The sequence below is a fragment of the Papio anubis genome, chromosome 4 (genome assembly GCF_008728515.1).
Source record: "Papio anubis isolate 15944 chromosome 4, Panubis1.0, whole genome shotgun sequence".
Taxonomy (NCBI): Eukaryota; Metazoa; Chordata; class Mammalia; order Primates; family Cercopithecidae; genus Papio; species Papio anubis.
In genome coordinates, this window is record NC_044979.1 from 88,964,200 (window position 1) to 88,989,173 (window position 24,974).

The 24,974-nt window shown below is 34.1% G+C and overlaps 1 protein-coding gene across 1 annotated transcript in view; it reads left to right on the forward strand.

Moving 5' to 3' along the window:
- Positions 1-24,974, forward strand: part of LOC116268674 (histone deacetylase 5-like) — a 194,852-nt gene that overhangs the window by 29,971 nt on the left and 139,907 nt on the right. Inside the window, exon 4 of the mRNA XM_031665859.1 lies at positions 3,690-3,797. Coding sequence (XP_031521719.1) covers positions 3,690-3,797 — 108 coding nt within the window. The remainder of the gene's footprint in view (positions 1-3,689; positions 3,798-24,974) is intronic.

Consider the following 24,974-nt stretch of genomic DNA (forward strand, 5'->3'; position numbering starts at 1 on the left):
CTGTCTTCTTAGAGTTCCAAACCCTTCTGGTGTCTACTTTCATCATTATTGCATTGCCATTTCAGCCTCTTAATCCTGCATATCTATATCCATTCCAAGAAAATCCTTCTTTCCCTTTTTTCTTCCCCTCCAGTTCCAAAATATCTTATTCTATGCCAGGAACCACTATCAGTCTATGAACTCAACTGTCTTCTCTTACCCAGAGTTTTTTCCTACTGTCAAGATGTTCTTCAGCTGTTAAAATCAGAGCTCTCTTAAGGAAGTGGCCCTCCTGATGCTATCACTAATATAGGGAAATTGGTTGGAAAGATTGCCAACCAATGAGAGGGACGTAGAGGGAGGAAAAATACTTTTTGCCATTGGGAATGTTGGAAAGTTGATATGGACGTTCTTCTAGTTACACAGATTATAGCAGAATTCGTAAGTTATGCATCCTGTTTTATCACTGAAGTTTTAATGAAACTGTAACATGGAAAATACTGTGGTTAGCTTTTGGCAGCTAATTTGGCCCTGAACCCCATTTGGAACATCATGCCTTAAGAAAGTATGCTTGTAATTTGACTTATGAACAAGCTTTTGTGATTTAATCTTACTATGAGCTGAAGAGTGTGCCCTCAACATTTATGTACTGAAGCTCAAATCACTAATCTAATTATATTTGACTACCTTTAGAAAGTAATTAAGATTAAATTGATTAAATTAAGTCATAAGGGTGGTGTGTGCTAATCCAATAGGATTGATATCCTTAAATGGAGGGAACTTTAGTACAAGGAAAGGCCATGTGAGGATGTAGCAGACACGTGGCCATCTGCAAGCCAAGAGGAGAGTCCTCACCAGTCACCAAATGGGTTGGCACCTTGATCTTGAACTTCAAAGCCTCCTGAATTGTGAGAAATAAAATTTCTTTTGTTTAAGCTACCCAGCCCATGGTATTTTGTTATGGCAGCCTGAACCGACAAAAACAAACCTGTTTGTAAATTCAGAATTAAGTACAATTACCCATTTTTGAACATATTATAACCACAAAACTTGACCATTACCATTTAGTTATAAACTAAATGTAAGCAAAACATCAGTTGAAGTGGTATTGAGATAAATATTGTTTTTGTTTCAATATAAGTAAATTAATGGATGGTAAATCCCATAGATTCCTAAAGAGAGCTTCTTTAGGGATAAGCCTAAACATTGGTTATGAGTCAAAATATCCATCATCCACCTATGTGCTCAACATACTTTATGATCAGTGAACATAGCTTTATTATAAAAGTAACCCCCACCTGCAACTCACAGTAGGTACTCAACGAATGTTAACTGAATTAAAACGAAATGACCATTATTAGTAGAAGTTTGGACACCAAAATTAAAGTCACAAACATCTTAGGCAGATAGAAAGGTATGGACAGGCATATGGATATCAAAGGTATTTGTGGCTACCTAATGCCCTTTAGTATGGTCAAAGAGACAGTGCTCTCTGCTGCTTGAATGTTTTTCTAATCAAGTTCAGTATTTATAATTTTTTGGAAGGAAATTTGCTACTGCTTTAAGAAATGAAGAAAGAAACAAAGCTTATGATGTACTCCAAAGTTGAGTAAAAAGGGGTTAGGAATTTTACATGGTTCTTGAGTCACTGAATAAGTCTTTTGGAATGTATTTATTTTATTTTTTTGCTTGCTTCCCCAGTAATTTAAATTCTGATTAATGCAGGCTTTTCTTTGGTACTAGTAGTTCTGTAATGGCGGGAAAGCTGACTAAAACCTATATAATACATGGTAAATAATGATTTTTATTTTTTCAATTTGTGCAGTCATCTTCCTTAAGAATATATCTACACAAAGCTTAAACAACTACTTATTTATATTGGTTCAGTAAAATAATAAAACTTTCAATTTAGAGGGCAAATGATTAGGTCTCAGCGTCCATTTGAATGATTCCTTCACTCTTTAGCTGATAGTGTAGACCATGATGGTATTGACTATGATAGGGGATGCTGCCTCCTAGAAAGCATGGGTTTCTTGAGGAGGGTGATGGAAAGGCATGTGCTGACAGGGTCAGAGTTCTGCGTGAGGGTCCTGTGGTCTTCAGAGTAGCCTCTCTAAGCCACAGTGTACCCATTCAGTCAACATGTAGGCCTCTACTATGTGCCAGGCTTTACGAAACAGGTATAACAGTAGCTGAAATGGTGGTAGCTAGCTTTTGCTTACCACTTACTCATTTAATCCTCACTACAATCGTATGCAGATGGTACTTTAAAAAGTTGGTATTTTCACAGATAAAGGAACCAAGGCAGAGAGCCATTAATTAATTAATTCCCCAACATCACTCAGGTTTTAATGATGAAGCCATGATTTTACCCCACCAGTTTGATTCCAGAAACTTCACTACTATACTGCTATTTATAGGATCTTAATTTTCTTTTTTTATGTATGCACTTATTTACTGTTCTTATTTATTTTTATGTATTCATTGTTCTTGATAGTATTTAAGTCTGTAAGAACCTCATGAGAAAAAGGCATGTGAAAATTCTTAGAAAACTGCTTAGTACACCGTGAATATGTGTTGTTATTATTTATTGTATTTGTTCCATGTGAATAGGCCTCTTGCATTTAATTCTCTATTATTTAAAAAAAAAAAAAAAAAAAGCTTTGTTTTATGCAGAATTTCTCCCCTTTGATCCATTTGGGAAGTCTTGCTATTTACATCACAAACTTTGTATTCTATTTCCTGGTGTTTCAAGTAACTTATGTGTCCTAAAATTAGAGACTTCTCCCATCGGATACTGTTTTTTTTTATGTTATGAATTATTTTATATGTTAAAAAATATCACATATATGATCATTATAAATCACTATTGTTCTTTTCATGTATACATTATTACGTGTTTTCATTGCATGCATGAAAAAGAGTAAATGCATTTTATAAAGGGAAATCCAGAATATTGGTACATGCTTTGTTCTGATAATAATGTTCTCTAGTAGATAAGCAGCCATGTATTTTACTAGCCTATCCACTTTTAACAATACCAGTTTGAACTGAAACAAGCTGACAAATTGTACTGAAAGTTAGAAATCTTTGAACATCAAATTTTTCCTTGCAATTTGCTATTAACGTTTTAAGTGTGAGGACCACACACTCCTTCCATTTAGTTGGAGAACCTGACTTGCGGTTGCTACTTTCTACTCCCTGACTGCTGCTGCTACCTGCCTAATAATTGTCTTTGGCTCCCTGTAAACCTGCAGTCAGAAGGGCATTTGAATTTTCCCCCTCTAGCACTTGCAAATTCGATTTTTATGTATAACTAAGTGCTCTTCGTTTTTACTCTATCTACTACTGGGGCCTGGTTTCTAGCAGGCCTGTAACTAAGCCAGATCCGGCCTATGTAATGCTGCTTGTAATGAGAAATCTAAACAGGGAATGGCAGTGAGGCATGGCAGGAATGTGTTTCCATTGGAGAAGTCAGTGTAGAGAAAAAGTATAAGCAAAGCCATGTCCAGAAGGCCTTTTCAGCTGGCCAAGACGGAAGACAAATGTTATTGTACATACGCTGTTACCCTGCCAGCCCTTCCTCACAGATTTGCTTTCTCTCTCTGTCCCTCTTCCCCCGCGACCTCTTCCCCTCTTTCCCCCTTTCATCTCTTCCTTCTCTTTCGCTTTCTTCTTCTGTCTTCGGACTCTGCTGACTGTTTGCTCAGGTGGACAGTGACACCATTTGGAATGAGCTGCACTCGTCCGGTGCTGCACGCATGGCTGTTGGCTGTGTCATCGAGCTGGCTTCCAAAGTGGCCTCAGGAGAGCTGAAGGTGAGGTCTGGGTTGCATTAAGTGTGGGAAATCCAGAGGAGAAGCTGAAACAGAGATGTTGTTGTATGGGAATTGTGGGGAGTGTGGTGTGGTAATAAAAGGAAGGGCAGAAGGAAGAGGGCAGAGATGGCCAGCAAGGTGTGATAATAACTCGTCTGCAGGCAGGGAGTAGCTCATCCTGCTCACAGGGCCTCCTTCTTTCTGAGAATGCTGCAGTCAGGGCCCACCGGTGTGCATTTAAGAGCATAGAGATGATAAGTAAAGCTATGGTTCGGGTTAAAAATACCCTTCGTATATACATATCTGTCATGCCATCCTGGGATTCTCTTTTGAAGTGATTTTAAAAATATGATTACTGAGTAGTGTGTATAAGCTCAGAATACCACCCAGAGAGAGGGAGGCAGAGAAAGGTAAATACCAGACGGGAAGGATTGGGAGGAAGAAGGAAATTGTTGATTAGAAGGGTAATGATCCAGAGTGTGTTTTTCCATGAAAGAACTTAAAAAATGAGCTATGCTTTATTGTTCTTTTCTTTTTATGGTCTCTTCTTTTCTACATCATATGAAAAGAACAATGTCAAAACCCCAGCGTTTCCCAGTCTAAACAATTTATAAAAGCCAGAGACCTGACAGACGTTGACATTTTATTTGGTATTTTAACAGTACTATTTAAAGGTATGCCATGTGCGTCTTGAATACAGTTACCCCAATAAACTTTGTTGGTGCTAACACGGTCTTTTAATGCACTAGTTCACACACTTCATGACGCAATCTGGGTGGTGATTGATTCAGTATTTTTAGCAATTGTGGGGCTTAGGGAAATATATTACGACCAAAAACATATGCACTGTGAGTTTTGTTAATCCAAGATAAAATGTAATTAGGATTACTTTTCTTTATGTCTAATGAAGTTTTATTCAATTACATGGGACTCTTCTAGTTGCGATTAAAAATGTAGAGTAGGAATGTGCACTTCACAAGGTAGCGTTTGTCCAAGAAGTCTTTGCTCTAACTCTTTAAAGAGTCAGAGCCTTTGGAAATATAATTTTGATAGGGTGGGCTCTATTTAAAAAGTAGATGTGCCTGTATATATTTGACATAAGTAGTATCAGGACATTGCTCATCTCAGGGGATATATGGGGTCATTAATGTGGTGCTTACTCTTCAGTCTTTACCTTTGAAAATGAGCAAATAAAAAGAGGAGAGGAATCAGCCTGTGGAGAGGTTTTGGCTGTCTCCCAGTAGAACTTGAAGAAAAATTCTTCCTATCTGAGTGCTTGTGTTGTACTTGCACTACTGCAATAAATTGACACTTTAAAAGAAAATTTAAACATCTTATTTTAAAAAGAATCCAAATAGCAGAAATCAGCCAGGCCACAATATTATAATTTTAAAGATTATGCTGGCACAGCTCTTTGATAACAAAGATAATTATGTTAGCATTCACAATTTCTAATTGTTTTAAGTTTGTGTAAGTTTAAGCAATAATTCAGAAACCTTCTCAAGTAGAATACCCGCATGTTTCAGTCATCAGAAGCATCATTATTAGCTTCACTGTGTGCAGAATTGCCAAATATATGCATGAAGTAGTTGAATAAAAACATAATTCCATGTTTAGAAGTTATCCATTTAAAATAGCCAGTTACAAACAATGTGACAACAACACATAGTATGGGCATGCTGACCACCAGCTGTAGTAACATCAGGTGTTTATATTAAGAACAAGGATTTGTACAAATGTCTTCTCTTCCTCTGGTTAAGGAATCAGCAAGCATGGTTTAAAAAGAAAAGACAACAATTAAAAAAAAAAAAAAAAGAGGAGCCAGCCTAAGAATCAAGAAATCTTAGTCCAGGTTCCGCCACTTAAATAGTGTGTCATTTGTGGCAAATCTGTAACTTTTCTGGGGCTCAATTTCTTGTTCTGCACAATCATCTAGGTGGGATTGATAACACTAAAGGTCACCCATAGCACTGGCATTTTGAGCTATTTGCAAATGAAAAGTGGATATGAATCTCAATTATACATACTATGGCATCCCAAACAGTAGATATTCTGAAATTTCAATTTGCTTTGATGAACATTCCAGATTGTACAGCTGGGTTAATTCTTTCTGATTGCCAAGTCCAAAGTAAAAGTCCAAGATAGGCAGAATCATAACAGAGGCACTGGTTCTATGCTGACAGGTCAAGAGACTGAAGCCCTGGGTTGCTAATAATTCGGGTAGGCCCACAGAGATGCCATGGGGGAAAAGTAGAACTCACAAATGATTTGGAGCCATAGTAAAGAACATGTGTAACTGAGGTAGAGAGCCATGTTTATGGACCCCTATTCAACAACCACAAAAACTACCCAGTGCCTACTTGTCCCAGACTCCAATATGACGGGGCTGATATATCTGCAGGCTAGGAGTATTATTACTCATGGTGGGTGGATTCAATTCATTCAGAACCTGGAAGAAAATAGGGACGCTTATTCAAGGACACTGGTAAGTAATAAGAAATGTGAAAAGAAAAGACTTGAGCATTTTGTTATTCATTTTTCTGCATCTACATTCAGTTCTCACATATTTTATCCCATTCTCCCAGTAAATCAACATTTAATTAAATAACATTGGCATGTTACAATACCACATTGTATGAGATTGCACTATTTTTTCTTGGAAAGTAGAATAAAATTAAGAGCTTTATTTCAAATACGATGGGCCTGGATATAGTGTGGAAATGAGAGATGAGAGCTAGTTAGAGGAGGTCTCTGATTTCAAAGAAGATGAGGACCTAAAAGATAAGAAATGTGCACAAAAAAAGAAAATGCCTGAGAAAAAATTGTATGACTTGGAAATTTTGTTTGATGCTGAACTTGACCATGGCTAACCTCCAAACTTTTGATAGGTCCTTTCCTTTCTTCCCCTGGGGGATATTGATGAGCTGAAGGAATTAGAAGAATGAACCAGGCACAGGGGGTGGGTTTCATGTTAATGCTTAAATAGAACATGGGCAGCAAACTGTATCAGCAAATTGGTATATTTTTTGGCACAGCATAGACATACTCAGCGGAGTTCCGTGAAAATCATGGGGACTTTCAGGCTTTCCAAGTTTTTAAACAATACATTTTTTAAAATACATAAGAAAGAATTCCTCAAATTTACAGATACTCAAATTGGCTATTTCTCAGATTCTATTACAAAGGAACAAAAATATTCTGAAATTGTTGTAATGTTTGGTATATTGGAAATCATAATTGGAAGAATAATTATCTAAAAATGGTTTTATTGTTTTACAGGACATTTTAGAAAGTATGTCAAAGACATAGAAATAACTCTAAAAGGTGAACATTTTTAAATCGTAAATAGAAAAGGATTGATACTTACCAAAATTTAATATAAAGATTCACTTTGATGTTCTTTTGACAATGCTACCATGTCTTCATAAAAATAGTCAAAATTGCTTTTAGCTTCTGGACATATTTATCAAAACAAACAAAAACAAAAATATCCTAAACACCTGATTATCTGAGTGATGGATGAATTTGAGTGTATACTGAATGAATATGAGTTTGAGTGTGTATTACGATGTCATGTTGCTAATAATAACTGCTACTCACTGAGTGCCTTCTATAGGCAGCCAGTTTACATGTAATTTACTATTATTCTCACAATGTACCCTTGAAGTAAGTATAGGATACTGGCTCAAAGACATTAAGTAACCTTTCAAGATCCTGTAGATAGATTAATAAATAATAAAATATGTAAATCTAATAATCCTCTATTTTCTTTCAGCCACTGTATCAGGACATTCTTTTACAGACAGCACAAATACACATTTTAAAAAGGGGCTAAAACTATTTTAAGTAGTCAAAATTTTATCTTTTTTGTTATTATAAAACATTTGAGACATACAAAAAGACAAAAAGTTGCATTCTTACCTAACAAAACATTAGAATAAAATAAATACCCACGAACTCCTCATCCAATTTAAGAATTGAACTTTGTTCACAATATTAAAATTCTCTCAGTGCTTATCTCATCCCTATATTTTAAAACCAGATAGTCATTAATCTATTATATTTTTTAAAATTATGGCCCAGCACAGTGGTTCATGCCTGTAATCCCAGCACTTTGGGAGGCCGAAGCAGGTGGATCACTTGAGGTCTGGAGTTCAAGAGCAGCCTGGCCAACATAGCAAAACCCCGTGCCCACTAAAAATGGGAGTTCAAGACCAGCCTGGCCAACATGGCAAAACCCCGTGCCCACTAAAAATACAAATATTTAGACAGGTGTGGTGGCAGGTGCCTGTAATCCCAGCTACGTGGGAGGCTGAGACGTGAGAATTGCTTGAACCCAGGAGGCAGAGGTTACAGTGAGCCGAGATTGCACCACTGCACTCCAGCCTAGGCGACAGAGTAAGACTCTGTAAAAAAAAAAAAATTTCCTTTTGTCTTGGTAATAGCTTTAAACATGTTTTTTACTTCATAAAAATGGAACCTTATTGAATATAATCTTCTTCAGCATGTTTCCCCTAAAAAGTATATTATGAGGATTTACCCAAGTGGAGATATATATATGATTAATTCATTTTCATTGCTATAAAATATTCCCTTTGCATCATAATTTATTTATTTATTCTTCTGCAGGACATTGTAGTTGTTCCCAGGTTTTTGCTCTTTTGAATAATGCTATATGAACACCCTTGAACATGGCTGCTCTTTCACTACAGTATTACAAAGAGTAAAACAGTCAGCTCCTAGGCTACTCTCGCAATAAATTTCAGTAGGTAATGCCAAGTGGAATTACAAAGTCATTTTACCACAATGACATCAGAAAAATGTCAGTCTAAGCGTTCAAAAATTCTTTTCTCCATAAAACAAAGATAAAACGGGTAAAATGTGTCAGGATGAAATGTTTAGAAACTCTGAAAATTAACCAGTCTTCCAACAACTCAGGAAACATGTTTTTTAAAAAAAAAAAAGAAAACCAGCCGAATCTTGGTGAGAACAGAGAGATTTGTGGTGTTTTAACTCATCATATTTCCATCTTCCCCTTTCTAGGTCCATGGTAACCTTACCAAATAATAGCCTGCATTCTTAGCATAAACTAGTAACTTGGCAACCTCTGATGGGGAGATAGGGGAGTGGATAATGGAATTGGAGCTCCTTCAAAGCCTCAATCCTAGAGAATTATTATTATTTAACCTGTCCAGTGCTTCCCTGCATAACTTACTTGCAAGGCTGTATTTGCCCTCATGAGGTTTTCATACAGTGTGAAAAGCCTTTTTCTTAGAAGTATTTGTTGTGAAAAATTAATGGTGATCACTTAACTTTATGGCTGCTTGAGGTGGTGGATAACAATGGGGCAAACAATAGGTTAGCCAAAAGCATCAAAGAAAAAACTGAGAAATAAAATGTGCATAAGGACTATGAAAAGCCACATCAGATTCCTAAGAATCTAGAAAACCACATGTATGATAGGGCTATGTGCATACTCAGGTTTGTGTTCCGACTCAGGACAGACCTGAAAAGGCCCTAAGCTCTTATCTAAAGCTGACTTTGAGGCTCTGTTCAAACAAGAAGTGAAGGTCCAGGTAGAGTTGTCAGCTGCCTGGCTAAATATTTAAAATGTGCGCTAACACACACACACACACACACACACACACACACACACACACACAGCCCCTTGGCAAAGGCTGGGGGACTGCTGGTTTTAAGCATTAAAAAATATATATTTATCCAATCATTTACTGACTAGTAAGCTAACAATGCAAATAATTCAGTAGCATATAAAACATAGAACACAGATCTTACACAACTATTTCAGAAAATTCACTAAGAAAATGACAATAACAAAAAGGAACAAAAACAAATCCTGGAAAGAGGTGAGAATATGATTTCTAGTTTTGCCATACCGTTTTGTTTAACATGTCCAGTTTTCCATAAAAATGTTTGAGACAAGCAAAGAAACAAGAAAGTATGCCCCAAACAGAGGAAAAACAAATCAGTCAATAATAACTGTCCCTGAGTAAGGTCAGTTGTCAGACTTACTAGACCAAAACTTTAAGCTAGATATTTTTAATAATTTAAAGAAGTAAGTTAAACCATGTCTAAAGATTGTATAAGGATGTATGACTCTATAAACAGAATACTAATAAAGACACAGACATTGTTAAAATAAAAGAACCAAAGAAAATTCTGGATTTGAAAAATACAATAACTTAAATGAAAAATTTACTAGAGGGGCTTAGTAGATAGAAATGTGAGCAGGCCGATGAATATGTCAGCAAACCTGAAGATATCTAGTCTGAAGACTAGGAAGAAAAGAGAATGAAGAAAATGAACAGAGTTTCAAAGGCCTGTAGGACATGATCAAATGTACCAACATATGCATAACAAGTTTCAGAGAAGAAAAGAGAAAGGGGAAGAAAGAATTTTTGAAGAAATTACAGCTGAAATTTTCCAAAATTCAATAAAAACATTAATCTACATATTCATGAAGCTCAGTGTGCTCCAACTAGGATAAACTCAGAGATCCATACCTAGACACACCATAATGAAACCATTGAAATCCAATGATGAATAGAAAATCTTCAAAACAGCAAAAGAGAAGCAACTTATCACCTCCAAAAATCCTCAATAAGATCAACAACTTATGTCTCATCATAAACCACGTAGGCCAGAAGGCAATGGGATGACATCATCAAAGTGCTGAAAGAAAAAGACTGTCAATCAAGTATTCTATGTCCAGCAAATCTGTCCTTCAAAAATTATGGTGAATTTAATACATTTCCAAACATGCAAAAACCAAGACAATTGATTACTGGCAAGCCTAGCAATGAATTCCAGAAAATTCATTTCCTTATAAGAAACGCCAAAAGGAGTCCCTAGGTTGAAATTAAAAGATATAAGACAGTAACTTGAATTCACATAAAGAGATAAAATACAACAGTGAAAGTAAGTACATAGGTAAATTCAAATCATGATATAAATGTGTTTTTTATTTGTAACTCCTCTGCTTTAAAAGGCAAACTCACAAGCCATACTTATTTATAAATCTGTATTAATATGCCCACAGAGTATAAAGATGTAATTTGTATGGCAATAACAGCACAAAGGAGGGCATTGGAAATGGAGCTATATAACAAAAATACAGAGTTTTTGGATACTTTTGAAATTAGAATGGCATCTAAACTAGCTTGTTGAAAGTTAAGGTGTTAATTGCAATCCACAGAGAAACTAGTTAAAAAGCCCTCAAAAATATATGAAAATAAATGACAAATAAATTTAAATAGTACACTATAGAATATCCAACTCTAAAAAAGACAGTGATAGATAAATAGAGGAACAAAAAAGACAACATATAGAGAACAAATACTGAAGTTATTGTATCAATTTCAACCCCCACCAGCAGCATATGAGTTTGAAACACTCAATTCTTGTCTATATTTGGCATTTTCAAATTTTTCAATGTTTTCCAATTTTCTGGGTGTAAAATGCCATTTATAAATGGTATTCATTTGTATTTTCCAGGATGTTGATGAAATTTAGCATTCTTTTTCATTCAGGTGTCCTCTAATATAAAATGCATTTATATCATTGCCTAATTTTATATTGAATTGTTCATTTCTTAATTATTTTTTGAAATTTTAAAATATGTTCTGGATACTCTGTCATGTTTAGGTGTAGAAAATATTTTCTTTCAGGTTGTGGCTTATGTTTTCATTTTTTAAAATTATTTATTCCACGAGAACAATTCCTTAATTTTCTTTCATGACTATTCTGTTTTGAGACTTCATGTCCACTTTCTAACCATGAAGTTAAAAAATATTCTCAAGTCTTCCTCTTTTCCAAGGTATAATTTTTACAATTAAGTCTTTGAATCATTACACTTTTATATATTCTATGAGGTATGGATACAAGTTATCTTCTGCATCCTGTACCTTTTTTATTCTTCTTAATATGGATAATCAGTTTTCTCAGCACCATTTTATTAAAGCACCATCATTTGTCCACTGATCTGTAATGGTATGTTGTCACATACCCAGTGTCCCTATGAAGTTGGGCCTGTTTCTGCAATCTCTGTTTTACCTCATTAGTCCATTCATCTATCTCAGAATCAGTACCACATACTACTCATTACTTCAACTTTATAAGAGGTCTTGACTATCTGATAGGATAAATTTTTCCACTTTCTTATTCTTCCTCACTAGATCTTGACATTTTCTTTGTTCTTAAATGTATAGTTTAAACTTACCTTGCCATTTTGCATGAAACATTCCGTGACAGTTTTTTTGCATTGAGTCTACAGATGAGTTTGACGAGAATTGACATTTTTAGATGATTGAGTCTATTTGTTTCTGAGCATATGTTTACATTTATTTATACTTTCTTTGAAGTTTCTTAATCAAGTTTTATAATTTCTTCTTGGGCAAGGCATGGTGGTGTGTGCCTATAATCCCAGCACTTAAGGAGGCTGAAGTGGGTGGATTACTTGAGCTCAGGAGTTTGAGACCTGCCTGGGCAATATGGCAAAATGCTGTCTCTACAAAAGATACAAAAATTAGCCAGGTGGGGTGGCATGTACCTGTTGTCCCAGCTACTCAGGATGCTGAGATGGAAGGACTGCTTGAGCCCGGGAAGTCAAAGCTGCAGTGAGCCAAGATTGTGCCATCTCATTCCAGCCTGGAAGACACAGTGAGGCCTTGTTTCAAAATAATAATAATAATAATAATTTCTCCAAAGAGAAAAAATATATATATGTAGGTAATTCATGCTTTTGAAAAGAATTTTAGTGGCATCTTATTAGAATTACTTTCTCTGAACTGATGTACAAAGGGGCTGTTTATTTTTTGCTAAGTGTACATCAGTATTATTGCAAAACTAGTAATAATTTATCTATAAGTCATTTGGGATTTCTTTCTAATATAAATCTGCAAATAATGATAGCTTTATTTCTTTTTTTCCAATAATTATACCATTTTAAATTTTGTATTTCCTTATTACATGTGCTAAAATCTCTGGTATAATGCTGAAGATAATTGATCATGGTGAGTATTCTTGTGTCTTTCTAGATTATCTGTTTCACGTTAAATATTATTTTTACTACAGGCTATTGTAAATATTTTACATTTTGTAGAAGAAATTACCTTTCATTGCTACTTTTCTAAGAATTTTCTTTCTCCTGTGAAAGGATTTTGCATTGTACGAAATGTTTTATATGTGGCTATTGGTATTATCAAATGAATTGTATTTAATTTATTAATGTGATGAGTTAATTAAATATTAAAAATTTTGTATTCTTGAGATAAATCTACCTTGGTTATGATTTATTATCATTGTTATACATTTCCACATTTAGTTTGCTAGTAATATTTTGTTTGGAATTTTTGCATATATGTTCATTACTGAAATTGGTCTTTAATTCTTATAAAGACCCATCAATCTAGAGCATCAGGGCTTCATAAAGTGAGTTTGAGACTGTCTCTATATTTCTCTACTTTAGAGTAATAGTTTGGTAAAATTGGGAAATTTGTTTCTTCAATGTTTCGTAAAACTTTCCTCTAAAGTCATAGAGCCTTGTTATTTAGAAAGATTTGTAACTACTGATTCAAATTATTTCATTATTATGAAACTATTTGGAATTTGTATTTCTTTTTGAGTCAATTTAGGGGCAATGTGTTTTTTCTTGACATTTCCATATTGGAGCTAAATTTTCAAAATTACTCATATGAATCTGTTCATTATATCCTCTTTTAACACTTTAATGTTTGCAGGAGCTTTAGCAATATATCCTTTTCATTATCATACTGTTTATTTTTCCTCTTTTTCTTTATCAATTCTGACAGAAGTTTGACAATTTTCTAATTCCTGTAGAGCAAACTTTGGCCTTTGTAGATGTCATATATTTTATGAATTTCTTCTATTTTTATTATTTGTTTTATTTGGGAGGGGGTCATATATTTATTTTACTAATTTATTAAATTATTTAGCTCATTATTTTCCAACCTGTAGTCTTTTCTATTTATTAGAACTATAAATTTTTCTTTAAGTATTATTTGAATTACATACTGTTTTCTACAAAGAGTTCTCATGAGTGTGGTTTTTAAAATGTCTTATTTTCATTATCTCCTTTTTTGAGCCATTAGTGTATTAAAAGTGTATTTTTAAATTTCCAAAAGTGTGATTGGTTTTAGTCACAATTTTCGTTATTGACTCAGTTTGAATGTAAGATATTCATAAAATTTGGTTTGTATCATGTTCTTGGAAGTTTATGAGATCCGCTTTATTGACTAGTGTTCTTACTATTTTTAAAATGTTCTTTGTGTGCTTAAATAGAATGTGTATCCACATATTATTGAGTGTAATGTCTTATATGTCAGTTAGCACAAGCTTATCAATTATTTTGTTAAAATAGTCCATATTTGGCTGAAAGATGTTTGCAGGATTCTATAATGGCTATTTAAAAATGTGGTGTTAAAGTTTCCAAATATCATGATAGATTTTTTATTTATCTTTATGAAACTGTTAATTTTTGCTTTAGATATTTAAAAACTCTGCTATTAGGTACAGTAAAATTAAGACTATTATATGCTTATAAATCCTTTATTCATATTTAATAATTATCTTAAGTAAATATTTTTATCCTCAATTATATTTATGATATTAATATAGCAAAAACAGCTTGTTTTTCTTTTCTAGTATTTTCCTGGTTTATCATTTATGATTCGTTTACTTTCAAACTTTCTCTTTATTACATACTAGGTCTATCTCTTATAAATAGCATGTCTGGATTTGTTTTCTAATATGACTGTGTATTTTAATTGGGGAGTTCAATTCACTTATATGTATTATGATTTATAATATACTGAAACGTATCTCTATCATCTTATTTTGTTTTTTCTTTTTGTTCCATTATTGGTTTGTCTCCTTACTTTCACCCACCCCTTGCTTTATTTTTAATTGAATTAGTTTATTTTTTCTCTATATGTATAGAGATATTAGTATATTTTTTCTCTTTTTTCAGAAAATGCACCCTTTTTTTCTATTATTTCAGTAATTACCTTTGAAAATTTAACCTGTTTATAACACATCCTAAACTTCACTATCTGTTTTTTCCCACCAGCAATACAAGAACTTTATGTTTTCTTTATATTTTAAAGCAATACTCATGTCCTAACTTACATGCTTAGGACTTTAGTTGTATTTGTAAAAGAATAATATCACTGATGAGGCATTATTGTACTGTTTTAACCATCAGTGTTTCTCTACACTTACTCACTATTTACCATTTTTCTTATCACCATTTATCATTGTATCTGAAACCTCTGTTCTGGGATTGTTTTCTTTCTTCCAGGACATTTTTAAGGATTTTTCTTACTGATGGTTTCTCAGTTTTTATTTATCTATGATGTCCTTTACCCTCATTCTTGAAAGACAGTTTTGCTAAGTACACAGTTCAAAGTTGACAGTTTCTCTCAGCACTTTAAATATCCTCTATGCTTTTCTGGCTTCCAATTTTGATGAGGAAAAATCAGCTGATAGTCTGATGATCATTTCTTGTAGATTTTCTTTTTTTTAATCTTGGATTTCTTTTAATGTCTTCTTTTTGGCTTTGTTATACTTTATCTTGTTTACCATGTATTTTTAGTGGATTTTACTGGGTCAAGTTGTTGAAAATATCTACATATTAGGAAAATCAAAATTTAATGCAGCCAGTTAATGATATTTTGTGATACGTCCCTCGCAATAGACTGCAAGCAATCTTGCTGATTTCAATAATAATGATTAATTTATTTTTAAAAAATGATTCAAGTACCTATCATATGCCAGAAACTACTATAAATACTGAAAATACTATGGTGATCTGGATAGGGAAATTAGAGTTCCTAATGAAGAACAATGATAAAGAGATAAACAAATAGAATATGATACAAGTTCATGTGAAAATGTGTTATGGATAAAAGTAAAGGATGAAAGAGAGCTAGAGGAAGACTGAGCAAGAAGGCTAGCTCTGTTAGCTTATCAGAAAGGCTTTACTGATAAGGAGAGATTTGTGCTGAGTGAAGTAAAGGAAGAATTATGTAGATATGTGGGGAAAGAATATTCCACACAGGAAGAAAAGCAAATACAGAAGCTCTCTCATAGGGTGGGGCAAATAAGCGGGTCTTGACATGTTTAAGAAACTTCAAGACCTGAGTGTCTGAAAGTGAGTGATCTGCAGGAGATGAGGTGAGAGAGAGTCAAGAGCTACATGATGGGATGCATGTGCACGTCCACACTCACACATACACACAAACACTCTGTGGTGCATACACACATGTATGCATATTTAAATAATATTAAAAATGAAGGGTCTATTTCTAATAGTTAGGGCATAAGGATAGCGATGGTGGTAAGTGCTGATTGTGAAGAAGGAAAACCGTATTGCATTTCATATACATTTTGCCATACATTTGGCCTTTCTTAAAATGTTATATTGCTGTCTACCCTAAAATGACTCAACAAATAAGGTATGCATTGAAATACTTGTGTTGACTTCAATAATGACCAAGTCCTAAACTGCAGACAATGGATATTTACCATGTATACTATATAGTGCTTCAGTGAATTCCTTAAAACAGCCAAATAAGACTGCAATTATCTTACCTAATCCAATTCATATTACAAAAGACTAGAGAACATAGATGTGATTGATGGAAGATTCTTTTCTTTTCTTTTTTATTGAGACGTGGTCTCACTCTGTCACCCAGGCTGGGGTGCAGTGGCATAATCTCTGCTCACTGCAACCTCTGCTTCCCAGGCTCGAGTGATTCTCCAGCCTCAGCCTCCTGAGTAGCTGGGACCACAGGCGCCCACCACCACGCCTGGCTAATTTTTTGTATTTTTTGAAGAGATGATGTTTTGCCATGTTGCCCAGGCTGGTCTTGAACTCCTGAGCTCAAAAAGATCTGCCAACCTCAGCCTTCCAAAGTGCTAGGATTACAGGCATGAGCCGCTGCGCCTGACCCAATGGAGGATTCTTAAAAGGAATTTAAATATTCTGACCATCCTGCTCAGTTCCCTTCCTAAGCTTTGATCCCACTTAAACTAAATGTGCGAGAGAAGGGGAAGGAGAGTAAGGAAATCACACATGTCCACAAACAGGAGGAGTAATTTTCAGTCTTTAACTTGATGCATGTTGAGCTTAGGAATTTGTAAGTTCACTTTAGACTGTTACCAGAGTGGAATGGGACATTCACTAGAAGGCCTGACATATGTGTCAGGAGTTTGAGAGCTTGTATAAAGATGGAGGAATACTCAGGCTTGTCACCTGGAGAAGAGATAAGTGGAGAGCTGGCTGAACGTGCCCATGTGGGTAGGTCCAAGAGAAAGAAGTGAGCAGCTGCACAGATGCAAAAACTCGGTGGAGCAAGGATTTTCCCCCCTGCAGGCCAGTGGACAGAAGCCAATTTTAATCATTATGAAAGGATTTCACCAATAATGGTCACCTGCGAGGGAAAAGCCACCAGTAGAACGAGACTGGAGGCATGTGAAAGAGCTGATGAAGGCCTGCAAGGTCAGCCAGCGAGTGCATGACCCACCTCAGTGAACTTAGCAGATACAGGTCACTGATAGTGGACCTGAGGGTGTTCCCATTCATAAGGAGCAGCAGTTGGATGTCTGCTGTGACTGAAGGCCTTTGAAAAACCCAGAGAGATCACCAACTTGCACTGCTAATCCAAAGTCTTTATGATTTTTCCTTCTTCCCAGTCTCCGGAGCTGTAGGATCTGGAAAGTAGGCAGGAAGGAAGTGGAGTAAGAAGGAAAAAATATATACTATAAATTATATAGCCTCCCCTCCCTAACACACACAGATGTACACATCACATTTGCCCACTGCTGGTCCCTGATCCTGTGGGTCAGCTGAGGAGTGGGGGAAGCCTCAAATAAAATGTGACATTAAAGTTTTCAATGAGGCTGAACTGGACTTTTTAATATCTAAAGATGAGATTATTTCTATAGTAAAAGTGACCTGAAAAGCTGTGGAATACATCAGATAAAAACTAAAGAAAGACGAGGGCTTGGAGAAAAATAATCCAGCTTCCATTTCACCCCATTCAATATATCAGTGTATTATTAACTTTCTATTGCTGCTGTAACAAATTACCCCAAATTTAGTGGCTTAAAACAATGCAAATTTATGCTTTTCAGTCCTGGAAGTCTTTTGACAGGACTCAATGGGCCAAATCAAGATGTCAACAGGACTACATTCCTTCCTTATTCAGGGGTTGGCAGAATTCCTTTCCTTGTGGTTTTAAGAGTTAGGTCTCCATTTTCTTGCTAGCTGTCAGCTGCAGGCTGCCCTTAGTTCCTAGAGGACTCCCCCCATTCTTTGTACCTCTACATCTCAGAGCCAACAAAATGGTATGGAATCCTTCTCATGTCGTCATTTTTCTAACCCTTTCTGTCATTATGTCTCTCTGTGACGACGGTTGGAAAAGGTTCTATGCTTCTAAGGATGCATGTTATTATGATATTAGCTGTGCTTTTAGATGGTCTTCATTATATGGAGATACATTTCTTGTATACCTAATTTGTTGGGAAATTTTATCATGAAAGATGCTGAATTTTGTCAAATGCTTTTTCTGCATCTATTGAGAGGATCATATGATTTTATCCTTCATCCTGTTACTGTAGGATTTGCATATGTTTATTGATTTGCATATGTTGAAACAACCTTGCAACTTAGGGATAAATCCCACTTTATCATGATGTGCTTTGAATTTGGTTTGCCAGTATTTTGATTTTTATATCCATGTTCATCAGGGATATTGGCCTGTAGTTTTCTTTTTTTGCAGTGTCTGGTCTGGTTTTGGTATCAGAGTAATGTTTGCCTTATAAAATTAGTTAGAAATGCTCCCTTCTTTTTAATTTTTGAAAGGGTTTGAGAAGTATTAGCATTGATTCTTTAAATGTTTGTTAGAATATACCAATGAAACTTTTTGGTCCTGGGTTTTACTTTGTTGGGAATTTTTAAATTTTTGATTCAATCTCCTTGCTATTGGTTTGTTCAGATTTTCTGTTTCTTCATGATTCAGCCTCAGCAGGCTATCTGGGGCTAGGAATTTATCTGTGTCTGTAGGTTATCCAATTTGTTAGCATATAATTTTTCATAGTCTCTTCTTTTTATTTCTGTGGTATAAGTTGTTAAGTCTCCTTGTTCAATTCTGATTTTATTTGAGTCTGGTATCCTTTTTTATTAGTTCATCTAGTCAAAGGATTGTCCATTTCATTCATCTTGTCAGAAACCAACTGTTTTGTTGACCTTTTCTAATTATTAATGTTTTTATTTCATTTCTTTCTGCTGTAATCTTTATTATTTCCTTCTTTCTGCTAACTTTGGACTGAGCTCACTCTTCTCTTTTTAGTTCTTTGTAAAGGTTTGTTATTTATTTGAGATCTTTCTTTTTTGGTACTGTAGGCATTTATTACCGTAAACTTCTCTCCTAGAACTGTTTTTGCTGCATCCTTTGTTTTGGCATATTGTGTGTTCATTTTCATTTAGATTATTTTTTTATTTCTGATTGTTTTCTTATTTGACCCATTGGTTTCCCAGAAATATGTTGCTTAATTTTCACATATTTGTGAATTTTCCAGTTTTCCTCTGGTTATTGATTCCTAGTTTCATACTATTGTGGTCAGAAAAGATACTTAGTGTGATTTCAGTCTTCATAAATCTGTTAAGACTTGTTTTGTGACCTGATGCGTAATCTGCCCTGGAGAATGTTCTGTGTGCACTTGAGGAGAATGTGTATTCTGCTGCTGCTAGATGGAATGTTCTGCATCTGTCTTTTATGTCCATTTGATCTGTAGTGTTTTTCAAGTCCACTGTTTTATTACTGATTCTTTGTGTGTGTGTGTGTGTGTGTGTGTGTGTGTGTGTGTATGATCTATTCTGTAAGATCAGCAACAAGATAATCTTACTACTTCTTGAGATCATGTTTGGAGATTCTAGCAGGGAAGTACAACTACTTGTATATCCTTGATCGAAGAATGGTACTCCTCTATTGAGGAACGTCATCCTCTTCAACTAAGTGCTCAGCTTCAGGAGAAAAGCACGTGAAGCAGTGAAAGAGGAAGGGTATCTCTGCATAGCCAGTGATCTGCCAAATCAACCCTGGTGATCAATGAGTTGACAGATGTTGTAGTCAGAATGCTTTCACATGCCAGGCTTTCTATTTCTATCCAACATTGTACTGGAAGCCTAGTTAGAGAAATTAGACAAGAAAAAGAAGTGAAGGCATCCAAATCAGAAAGAAAGTAGTAAAATTGTCTCTGTTGGAAGATGACATGGTTCTATGTATAGAATATCCTAAAGGCTCAACCAAAATACTGTTACAACTATAAATTCAGGAAAGTTATAGGATATAAATCACCATACAAAAATCAGTAGTGTTTCAATATTCTAACGATGAACTGTCCAAAAAAATCAAAAATTAAACCAAGGAGATAAAAAATTTGCATGCTAAAAACTATAAAACATTGATGAGAGAAATTTTGAAAGACTTTAATAAATGGAACAGTACCCTATGTTCATGGACTGGAAGAATTAACATTGTTAAAATATACAAGGTAATCTATGGATTCAATTCAATCACTATCAAAATTTCAGTGACATTTTTCACAGAAAGAGAAAATATATCCTAAAATTCATATGGTACCAAAAAAGATCCTGAATAGCCAAAGCAATATTAACCAAAAACAAAACAAAACAAAACACAAAACAACAACAACAACAAAAACAAAGATGGAGACATCACACTTCTTGATTTCAAATTCTGTGTCAGAGCTATAGTAATCAAAACAGTATGATACTGGCATAAAAATGAACATATAGACCAATGGAATAGAATAGAGAGCCCAGCAATAAATCCACCTAAATATGGTCAGCTAATCTTCGATAAGGGCATCAAGAATACAAAATGGGGAAAGGATAATCTCTTCAACAAATGAATCGGGAAAACTGGATATCCACATGGAATAATATAATATTGGACCCTCACTTTATACTATAGACAAATTTAACTCAAAATCTATTAAAATCCTAAACATAAGACATTAAACTATAAAACTACTTGAGGAAAACTTAGGGAAACTCTCCATAACAGCGTCTTGGCAATGAATTTTTGGTTATAACACAAAAAGCACAGGCAACAAAATCAAAAGTCGACAAATGGGAATATGTTAAACTAAAAAGCTTCTGCATATCAAAGAAAACAATCGACAAAATTAAAAGGCAACCTATGTAATGGGAGAAAATACTTACAAACCATATATATGATAAGAGGTTAATATCCACAATATATAAGAAATTCATTCAACTCAATGGCAAAAACAAAAACAAAATAACCTGATGAAAAGTCATGCAAAGAACTTGAATAAACATTTCTTAAAGAAGACATACAAACATATATCTGGCCAGATAAAAGAAGGCATATATCTGGTCAACAGATACATGAAAAGATACTCAACATCACTAATTATCAGGGAAATGTAAATGAAAATGAAAATGATGTACCTCATACCTGTTAAGATGGCTGTAATTAAAAACAAAACACAAGTGTTAGCAAAAATGTGGAGAAAAGGGAACCATGGTACACTGTTAATGGGGGAATGTAAACTGGAAATTTATCATTATGGAAAACAGTATGGAATTTCCACAAAAAAATTAAAAAATAGAACTGCTGTTATGATCCAGAATCCATCTTCTGAATATTCATACACAGGAATTGAAATCAGGATCTTCAAGTGTCACCTGCCCTCTCATGCTCATTGAAGCGTTACTCACAATAGCCAAGATACGGAAAAAACCTAAATATGCATTAGCAGGTGAACTTACAAATGAAATATAGCATATACACACAATGGAATATTATTCGGCCTTTAAAAGGAAGGAAATTTTGCCATTTTCAACAACGTGGATGGTCCTGGAAAACAATATACCAAGTGAAATAATCCAGACACTTACATGTGGGTTCTAAAGTAGTTGAGCCCATAGAAACAGGGAGTTGCCAGGAACTTCAGGGAGAAGAAAATGGAGAGGTTATGGAATTTAAAAAACAACAATAACAAAAAGCAAACAAAGAAAGGGAAACACAAGATTTTATTGAGCTCATGTGCATAATTCAGAGTATTCTTCCCATCTCAATATCTTTAATCTCTATCACATCTGCAAAGTCTTTTTTGCTATTTAAGGTAACATTCACAGATTCTGAGAATTAGTATGTGGACAGCTTTGGGGAACTATTCTACCTACCACAACCAGTTACCCAAGATTCAAGGTAGAGTTCTTCTTTGATATTCTCACTGTATATAGCTATAAGCAGTTTAGCAATCCATTGATATTTTTCAGAAATCTATGATATCATTTATTTTTAAATTAAGGTTTAATGTATATTGAATAGAACACACAGATTTTCAAAGGCATAATGTCTTTTGACAAATGTCTATAGCTGGCTATCACCACAACTTATAAAATATTTAAATCACCCCAGAAAGTTCCTTCTTGTCCCTGGTAGTAGACCTAGATCATTCATAAACACTGATCTGGTTTTTTCCATCATAATCTATTTGTTCCTATTATAGAACTTTATATAAATGGCAGTAGAGAGTATGTGGTCTTTTCTATGTGGCTTCTTTCACTTAACAAAATGTTTATGTGATACAGCCATGTTCTTGCATGTATTGGGAGTTTGTTAACTTTTATTGCTGAGTAGAATTGTATGAACACAAACCAATTTGTTGATTCATTCTCGTTTTGGGCTATGATGAAAAAAACCACTATAAAGAAACTTTTCTAAATCTGTTTTTGGACATATCTTTTTATTTCCTATGGGTAAATGCCTAGCAGAGAAATCAATGTTACAGCTTAACTGTATGTGTATTTTATAAGAAAATGAGAAACTATTTTCCAAAGTAATTACCACTTTATTTGTGGAATCTGTAATGTCAGCTCTCTTATTCCTGAGAGTGGTAATTTGTGTCTACATTTTTTTTTTTTTTTTTTTTTTGCCTTATCAGTCTGGCTAGAGGTTTATCAATTTTATCGATCTTCTACCAGCCTTTACTTTTGTTAATATTCATGACTTTTTTTCTGTTTCCTATTTCACTGACTTCATCATGATTATTTCTCTTTTTTCTACAGGCAGTATGTTTTATTTGCTCTTATTTTTGTAGTTTTCAAAGTGGAAGCTGAGGTCATAGATTTCAGATTTTTCTTCTTTTCCGGTACAGCATTTATTGATATAAATTTCCCTCTAAATACAGCTTTATCTACATTCTGTAAATTTTGCTATGTTATATTTTCATTTTCACTTGTCTGGTTTTCTCTTTGAGTTCTTTTATGACATGTGAGTATTTAAAAGTGTATTATTTAGTGTCTGATTACTTGGGTATTTTTTCAGATATCTGTCTTTAATTGATATGTAATTTAATTCCACTACGGGCAGAAAACATTTTTGTACGGTTTTAATTCTTTTACATTTATTGGTATCTATAATATGGTATAATTTTTTATCTCTTCCTACAATTTGTATTACTTTATTGTATATTTACTTTTATGCATATGTAGATTCTCACATTTAATTATTATTAATTTTCTTAAAAAGTTGAAAAATTTTAAACAAGTTTAAATGTTGGTATATGTTTATATGTGTTTGTGTTGTGTGTTTGTGGGTGTGTGTGAGAGACAGAGAGAGAGAAGGAGAGAGTAAAGGAAAGAAAGGGAGAGGGACAGGGAGAGCAAGAAAGAGAGACAGAATATGTGCATAGTCATCCCTTGATATTCACCGGGGACTGGTTTTAGAACCCCCCTTAAATAGCTCAAATCCCTTACATAAAATGTTGTAATATATACATGTAACTTATGCAATCCTCCATATACTTTGTCATCTCTAGATTATTTATAATACTTAATATAATGTAAATGTCAGGTAAATAGTTGTTATGCTGTGTTTTTTATTTGTACTTTTAAACGTTATATTGCTGCTTTTTTATTTTTCCCAAATCTATTTTACCTGTGTTGATAAAATCCACAGATACAGAACCCATGGATACAAGGGTCAACAGTATATGTATAAAATAAAGATAATTTATGGAATGTCTTTTACATTTGCTCACATATTTAACCTTTCTAGTGTTCTGTATTCATTTGAGTCGATCCAGGTTTCCATCTGGCATCATTTCCTTTCAATCTGAACTATTTCCTTCAACATTCCTTGCACCACTGTTCTACCAGCAACAAATTCTCTCATCTTTTGTTTATAAGAAAATATTTTTATTTTCCTTTAATCTTTGGTTAATATTATCATTTGATATATAAAACTATACTGACTGTTGTTTCACACTCTAAAGATATATTTTCAATGTCTTTTTTTTTTTATTTTTGTCTTCCCTTTTTTTGAAAAATTTTCTCTGGTTCGTTTTAAGATTCTTTATATAGCTTAATGATTAGGTAGATTTTCTTTTTTTTTTCTGGTTGAGGTAAGGATTGAGCTTAATGTATGGCTTCCTGTTTTTAATAACAATTGGAGAACTTTTCGCTAATATTTCTTCAAATACACTTTTCTGCCCCATTTTTTATGTCCTCTGTTTCTGAGGGTCCTGTTACATGTTTATTTCATCACTTCGGTATGTCCCACTGGACATTGAGGGCTCTGTTCATTTCCTTGAGTCTCATTTTCTTCTTTGTACTTTTGTTTTTCTTGCCCTATCTTTAAATTCTTTGTCCTTGACCTCTGTTATGTTCAACCTGCTGCTAATATCATCAAAAAAATTTTCATTTCACACATTGTACTATTTACTTCTAAGATTCCCATTGAGTTCTTTTTTACACCTTCCAGTTCTCTTTTGAAATTATTTGTCACTTCACCATTATATTCATCTTTTCCTATAGATTATTTGACATGCTTGTAATTATTTTCAGATTTTTATCTGATACTTCTGAGTCATTTGTGAGTCTGTTTCTATTATCTTATTTTTCACTTGATTATGAGTCTTTTTTTTCTGCTTCTTTGCCTGTCTTGTAATATTTGATCATATTCTAGGAATTGTGTTAAAGAAAAAGAAACGGTGGAGGCTTAAATGAGCTTGTTTCTTTGTAGCTCAATTCTTTTAAAAGTTTCTTTGTGAAGATATTCAATTATTTAAAGGAAA